The sequence below is a fragment of the mitochondrial genome of Solanum lycopersicum (genome assembly GCF_036512215.1).
Source record: "Solanum lycopersicum bio-material TGRC:LA1421 mitochondrion, complete genome".
In the NCBI taxonomy this organism is placed as follows: Eukaryota; Viridiplantae; Streptophyta; class Magnoliopsida; order Solanales; family Solanaceae; genus Solanum; species Solanum lycopersicum.
This window is the reverse complement of record NC_035963.1, coordinates 347,501-355,000: the sequence shown is the minus strand read 5'-3', so window position 1 is coordinate 355,000 and position 7,500 is coordinate 347,501. Positions and strand designations below refer to the sequence as shown.

Sequence of the window (7,500 nt, the reverse complement as noted above, 5' to 3'; positions counted from 1 at the left end):
ATGTCCTCCATCACGATCTCGAATGAAACTATCCATGGAATCGTGCGCCGTGTGAAACGTATATCATCGCCGTTCTTAACCGAGACTCAGGTTAAGCTCCGTCTCGGAACCTTGTGGGGTTAGGAGTAAAGCATCCCGAGGTTGGCGCATCTCGTTGAGCGTGGAGAAGCATTGGGAACCCCAATTTTTTTCTTCGGAGCCGTTTCTTTTTCCGTCCCCCCGCCCCGGCATAGCGCTTCGCTTCCGGTTCTTCGGAAGAATCAACTTACGTCTCCCTTCTTCATTGATTTGGGGGAAAGGGAACCGTCTACCAGTTGGGAAGCTAGACATCAAGTAAGTGGTTTGATGAGGATAACTAAGCTGACACGCCGGAGTTGGCTGCTGGCACAACAGGGTGGTGCCTTACCGCACCGCAGGCGGACGCGCGGTAGCGTTCGTGGTGGTGCTTCAGGATTCCAATGTACTGCGTCCAAGATCAGAACGAGCTTGCCGGCGGACCACTGCCGTCCCATTCTTGAGTGAGCTGGAGCGCAGCCATCTTATCCACTGAACTAGCTAGAAGCTATCGCTTCGGGTCGAAGCACTAAAAGAAAAGGACCGGGAAACGCGGCGGCATAGGAACCACGGGACCCCCTACTAGTAAAGGGAAAATGGAAGTGCGCTCCTGCGCACCAGCGGAAAAGGCCCTTTCCCTTTTTAATAATAATAAATAAGGTAAGCTTTATAGCTCCAACCTAGTCAAGGGGCTTTGATGCCCTTTGTATAGGTTGGGTTGCTGGATACGGGATCCTCGTAGTAGGCTGGACCAAGATCCAGCCGAGAGAGGGCAGTCTTTAGAAACAACTGGTTGGGAAAGCAAGAGAACGCTTCGCGTTTTCTTATCTTCTTCCCGCCCTAGGAGTAGCACAAAAAGAGGGATTAGCATTATTGACCCAATGATAAAGCACTAACACCTTCCTCGTTGGGGCTCCGCGCACTGGGAAAAGGCTGACGCGACGGGAAACCGGCCACTAGTTACAAAGCTCCAATAAGGTATCGAGAGGGCTATCACAGTCAGGTGCGAATTTCTTACCCGAATTTGGAAACTACCCCTATTCCTATTTAGGGAGTTGAGGCGAAAAATGGCTTGATGAACCGTTCGCCACGCACCGGCCACATTCACTTGCTTATCGTAGAGGCTGTAAGTACACAGTGCCCCACAAGTAGGCTGCTTTTTCCGGAACGCAGTCCGAGATAACCGTAACCGTGTATATATAGAAATATATCTTCGACGCTGTCATTTCGAAATGTCCGCTTCAACCGCTCTTTCACCTCCCAAAGAGCAAAGTTGGCTTGATGAGCGCAGATGAGGAAGCGGGAGCAAGAAAACCAATAATCTCTTTCTTGTCCTTCTACTTAAGGTTAAGGGGCAAAGAGAAGCGCTTTTGCTACTGAGAAAGCGAACGGTCAGCGCGAAGGTTCAAGACTTAGCCGAGCGTTAGCGAAGCTAGATTCTCATAGCGAGGCGCTTCGAGTTAGCGAAGCGCTGTAGTAGCGCCGAAGCCCTATGTGCTATAATGCTGAGCCAAGGACGCTCCGCCTTCTCTATAGAAGCAGTCAACTGAGTTCTGAACGAATTAGCTCCTTGGTAATGGCTTAATCTATAGATAGAAAGCCCTATGATGGGAAACTACCACGTTAGGTTTGGAGAGAGATGGGACCGGTTATATAATAGGGGAAGCAGATGCAAGCTTTTTCTTTCAATAGCCGGCCAAATGACTACAGGATCATCGGTCTACTCTACCTCAATTCACCATTTCGAACCTTATACAGAAGGTTTTTCCGTACCAGCTCCTTCTACCTATACCGCAGTTGAAGCACCTAAAGGAGAATTTGGTGTCTTTCTGGTCAGTAATGGAAGCAATCGTCCCTACCGTCGTAAAATAAGAGCACCTGGCTTTGCCCATTCACAAGGACTCGATTCTATGTCCAAACATCACATGCCAGCAGATGTGGTCACCATCATAGGCACTCAAGATATTGTGTCTGGAGAGGTGGATAGATAGGACTACTAGTTGCTCGATCAGGACCCTAGCTTTATTGCGAGCCAAAAACCCAATTTATACGCCCCCTTTCTTTATTTAAGGAGATTCTATCCAATTATCAGCCCCGATGCGGAAAGGAGTAAAGAAAGAAGAGTTGAAGACGGCTTAACAGTAAGAGAGAACCCCCTCATCTCGTGGCTAGGAACATCTATGTAGATGGGATTGGATTCATAGTGCCAGTTAGGGGTAGGTATAAACCTTCATTCATCTTCTTCGATCTTCCTTGGAATATCCATCATCTTGGTCTCGACCTTGTTGAGCTCTCCCTGATCGAAAGTTCCTATTTTGCTGCCTCTTCGATCGTCTCCGACTCCCTAAAAAAGAAGATTGGTGACCTAGATGGTCAGGGTCTTTCCTTACCTTAGCTGAGCCTTATGTCCCTTCAACATTCCTATTCATCTTGCCTTGTCTTGGGCACCGCAGTGGACTTATTATCCTATATATAATATCTACTCTAAAGATTAAGAGGATAGAGGGTCTCCCTTCCATAGATTCGATTGGGATTGATTCTCAGGATCGAGCCCTTATCAGAGGCGTGCCTACCGACACCTGTCAAAGTCTTCGGCTTGCACGACGTCTCCTTCCATTTGCTCCAGCTATGAAAGAAAAGAATGGGCGCAACACTTTATTCTCTTCTACCGCTCTTTGTTTACTTCTGGCCTTCCCGAACTCCTACACGGGGGGAGTCAGATCTTGGAGTAAGCTCCCTTCCATGGGCAATCTACTCAAGAGTTTAGGCCCCTAATTAGGTCTATGTCTGGGCTGCTGCCGTACTCAAAGGCGAGGGGCTCCAAAAGTGGATGCGATCGGCCTCAGAGGAGAGGGGAGGCAACTTGGGATTCTAGGCAAAGTGCTTTTTTTTTATATAGGCCTTCGTATAGGATAGGATTTTCATTCCTCCCGCCAAAGCTAGAAAAGAAAGGAGCTCTCTCTTTTTTCCAGCCTTCTTTTTATTTTAAAGGCATATAGTGCGTTCTCGCTTTCAGGGGGAATTCAAGTAAAAATCTAGTACAAGGAGGAAGCGAAAGGCTAGCTACCAGGTACGAAACAGAGTATGACTATAATAAATCATAGAGCAGTGGGGAGCATGCCCATCCCATTAGATATCATTTGAGCTTCCCCTTTCCTAAGATCCTGGACGTGGTACTGACGCATGAACTTGGTTACTGGTTTGACCGGTTTGTTGGCAAAAGGAAAGGTCTGTTCATTTGTCCAGAAATATGTTTTCGGCCTATCTATCGATTGAACCAGGGGCTGGGCTCCTGTTGACAGACATAAGAAGTGGGATTCAGAATAGGGGAAGAGCAGCTCTACTCATACTTCTGCTTATGGAAAGACATAAGAAGCACCCTATAAAACATGCAAGATCTCTTAGTAAGCCCTTGTTGGCATATCAGGTGCCATTGAACACAGTCCAGGGAAAGCATCTATCTATAGTGATAGTGATCCATCGCCTTGACTTGAGTCTCCACCACATCTATTTCCTGCCCGCTTGTAGCGGTTGGTTAGGCTAGGCCGGTTAGAACCTCTCCGCAGTTCTCGATTCTGATTGAACTAGGGAGGATCGGTATTGCTGGGGGAGATTGTTCTTCCTCAGCTGGCTTGTTAACCATGGTCTCTTGAAGGTTTCATTCTTTTACCAGCTCTCCCAGCCAACAACCTGCTAACCCTAAGCTTGCAAGCACCTTGGTCACATCTAAGTCCCTATTCAATTGTTCTATTTGGGACGGAAAGAAAAAGATCTGCCTTTTGCGGGAAGAATCGCTCGAAAGCACGGGATGGGCCTTCCCTTCCTTTACGTCATCCACCACCCTGTCCTATCCACTCTCCCCAAATCTCAACTCGTAATTTGAAGAAGAAAGATAAGGAAATCCAATTAGAGATAAGCTGCCCATGAGCATCATGGCATAGGTAAAAGGGAACGAGGAGGCAAGCCCCCCCATCTTGTTCTCTTTTTCTCCTTGAGTCGGATGAATCGAGGGTTCCAAACCTTCCAAAAGTGATAGGTATGTGTTCTTTCTTGGCACTCTCTTAGACTGTCTATCCCTTTATATTATACCTGGGTATAAAAGCCAGAAAGAAAGTAGCTTCTTTGATATGGTTCAGTAAATAGGAATCCCAGTAATACAGTAAACATTGGAAGAACATAGGAATATGGGTCCATATAGGAATGAAGAAAGGGCATGATAGGCTAGTTTGATTCCAAGCCAAGCAGCAGGGCATGATCAGTCTTATCGGACGGGGAATTGCATTCGCTAATAGAGCTTCCTACGATCGCACCCTAGGAGAGTGCAAATGGCAAGTTGAATGGTCTGGTTCCACTTAGTAGCCCAAATCCGCGTACCCCCTTTAACACGCAAGTACGCTTTAGCTACTAAGCTTCGAAACAACCCATAGGCTTACTTCGAAGTAGGAGCTTGAACTCAAGTATTAGAATGAGTCTTATTAGGCTTTCCCTGGGGGAAGGCTCCCCCCAACCCCCGTGAGTCCCGTCCTGCCCTGCCTTGAACTAGAACTCGGAAACCAGGACACATAACTATAAGAGAGTAGCTGCCAAAACAAGCTCCCTAAGGTCGCACCTAAGATCCGAAGGAATCGCTTGAGAACTAACTGCATACCTGAAGTTAGCTTGTGTGCGCATAGCCTTATCTTATCTTTGAATACTTCCTTTAGGCGGCTAGAAAGATGTTATTTGTGTGGTCCGTTCTAGTGACAGCATTTCGATTCTATTCTATTTATGTAGGAGCCGTTGTTTTTGCTTTGTTTGCCGGATTGGTACGCTTTCTTTTCTAAAAACCCTTCTCTCATAGGTCGTTACATTTCAGGCCATTTACGATCGTTTAAAGGGCCTTAGATTATAAAGTCTAAAGAAAGTCAAGATTGTTCTTGCGGAGAAAAGCCTACTTACTTGCTCTTGCTGCTTTTAATTTAAGAGCAAGTCGGTCTAGCTTCTTACTCTTTCACCTTTCAAAGAAGTCGAAATAGAAAAGGGTAGGAAAGAGCTTGAACGACCGATTTCACAAGAGGTCGTACCCATTGTCATGCTTCTCAACGAGATTCCAAGGCGCTTCACCGGGAAGAAAGATTTCCCAAAATGCGATTTTCAACCTCTTTTCATAGAATCGTTTGTTATAGGAATCGGGTGTTCGATCCTTACTCTTATTAAGACTCCACTATTTCATTCATTCATTCATTCTCGGTGCAAAACCCTCCAGCTAGGGAACTCTTCATCGAATAGAACCCTTCTTTCTGTAATTCTATTTGCATCCTCAAAGGATGTGATCCTGGCTCAGAAAACTCTTCATCAGCCGTCAGAGGATTCGTTTGTGACTTCCCCCTTTCGGAGAGTTTTCAATCGCGATCCAAGCTGAGCAAAGAATCAAAACCTTCCCCAATAAATATAGGATTCGTCGAATGTGAATTCGTGAGCAAAGCTGATCAAAAAGTGTGGTGTACTTTTTATCACTTGGAAGGGTAAGGATCGGCTGGATGCCTTGGAGGCACCATAGATTGCACCGTTGGCAACGGCGCTTTTGAGTGCCCCTAACCTTGAGGGGGCCGTAGATCGAGTTCTGGGCTAAGGTTACCAGTTTCGCAGCCCTTCGAAACTCCCTTCTGGAAAAGGTTCAGTAGATCTACCAGGTTACCGGAAATGACCAAAGAACAAAAAAACGGCTAACCGAGAGTCCTTGCCCGACTAAAAGAAAGGGTTTGCTGGTAGAATGGGGGTAGATAGCCTTTTTTGGCCATATGGATTGAAAAAGAGTTCTTTGGGAAAGAAACTACACCAGGCTCCCTAGATCAATGGAAGGTCTCGCGTAGATCAATTACCTAAACCATGCTTTTCCCAAGCTGAGGTCTAAGACCCTTTCGGAAGCAAACCCCAGAAGAAAGATGGAGGGGGCACTACCTGCAGTTAGAACAGACAGATAAGAGCACATAGCATCACTTACTGGGATCGTCGAACGGATAGCAGCATCGCATTGAGAATTGACTCGTCGGATTAACCACTTAGACGGAGAGTTCCCCATATTCCATTTCATTGGCAACTGAAATAGATCTAAACGGATTGCTTGGTACCCAGGGCTTCAAAAATGAATTGAAAATAATATCGCTTTGCTTGACCTGATCGTTGTGCCAAGGGCTGGTGGTGCCTTGAGCAGCTCTTAGTTCCGTTTGCCGGCCCCACGGCTTATTTCATCTCGATGTTTGAAAGATGTTCTGTTCACATACTCGTTTTCACACATAGGCACAGAGAGTCAGTCAAAACTCCACTTTTTAGAAAGAAGGGCCTACGACATAAGGCTCCTCCTACGAACCTATGAACCTCCGAACCTAAGGAATAGAGTTCAGCATCGGGAAGCCTACTCCTCGGGCTGTTCGGTACTTGAATATGCTTGCCGCGGAGAAAGACTACTTTTCTATTCGCTTGCCTGCGCGCCTCTACTCATGCGGGACTGACTGTGCAATACTAAGAATGGAGCACGCCGCCCGTCCATGGAGGCATTATGGTTGGAAGGCCTTCCTTAGCGGCCTCTTCCTCAAAAGGCAGGATTGAAGGCAAATGAGTAGAGACCCCTACAAGCATATGAAGTCGCGTTTTAAGGGCCTTTGGATGCCTTAGGGGGAAAACTCTCCAGTACAAGAGAGATTTTATTCTTTCTGCTACTCCCGGGTATAGGTACATTACTTCACTTCAATTAGACAATATAAGAAAGCAAGGGCTTTTCTAAAAGGCTCCACGCATAATAACATAGCTTTTATCTCAGCTATCCTGTATGATAACACGACCGTTGGTGCCCTTCCGAGCCGAGAGATAAGGGATTGAAATTCATTGGACTGGACATGTCTTCTCCACGATCTCAGGGAAATGAAAATAAATTCTCAAAGATCCATAAACAAATCTGTAAAGTTGTCTATAAATGTAAAATCATATATAACCCCTTATTTTGAGGCAACTATTCCATAGCCTCTTAGACTGCCTTGCCTGACCTTGAGCTCTTCGCTTCTCAGTGTTGACAAAACCAAAGGTGCGGACTGTTGATAGCTATAGGTTTAAGGTATGAAAATATTCTTTCTGTCTCCTCACTCCCTGACTCCATTCTCCGAAGGAAGGGCAGTTGAACTCATACTTGCCATTCAGAGGAATCGCTCCTCGGCAGTACTAGTCAGAACTAAACTCCTAACCTTTGAAATTGAGCTTCTCCGGTCCTGGGAGAGTTGCTTCTTTCTTTGACTTGGTTTGCCCACTTCAAAAGGTTTCCAGAAGACCTTATCCCTCAAACCTCATGTGGAAAGAGAGATTCCTTAGGTTGCTGTTTGAGAGAAGAGATATCCATTGGGACGAAGCTGACAGAATGGCACCCGCTTTCTTAAGGATCCTCGCTAATTCAACTAGTTTTCTTTTCCGGGAATG

The 7,500-nt window shown here is 46.2% G+C and overlaps 1 protein-coding gene across 1 annotated transcript in view; it reads left to right on the top strand.

Moving 5' to 3' along the window:
- nad7 (NADH dehydrogenase subunit 7) overlaps positions 1-2,045 on the top strand; it is a 5,299-nt gene extending 3,254 nt beyond the window's left edge. Inside the window, exons 3-4 of the mRNA in view lie at positions 1-42; positions 1,784-2,045. The exon at positions 1-42 is cut by the window's left edge and continues 669 nt beyond it. Of these exons, the coding sequence (YP_009430474.1) occupies positions 1-42; positions 1,784-2,045 (304 nt within the window). The remainder of the gene's footprint in view (positions 43-1,783) is intronic.
- The last annotated feature ends 5,455 nt before the right edge of the window (positions 2,046-7,500 follow it).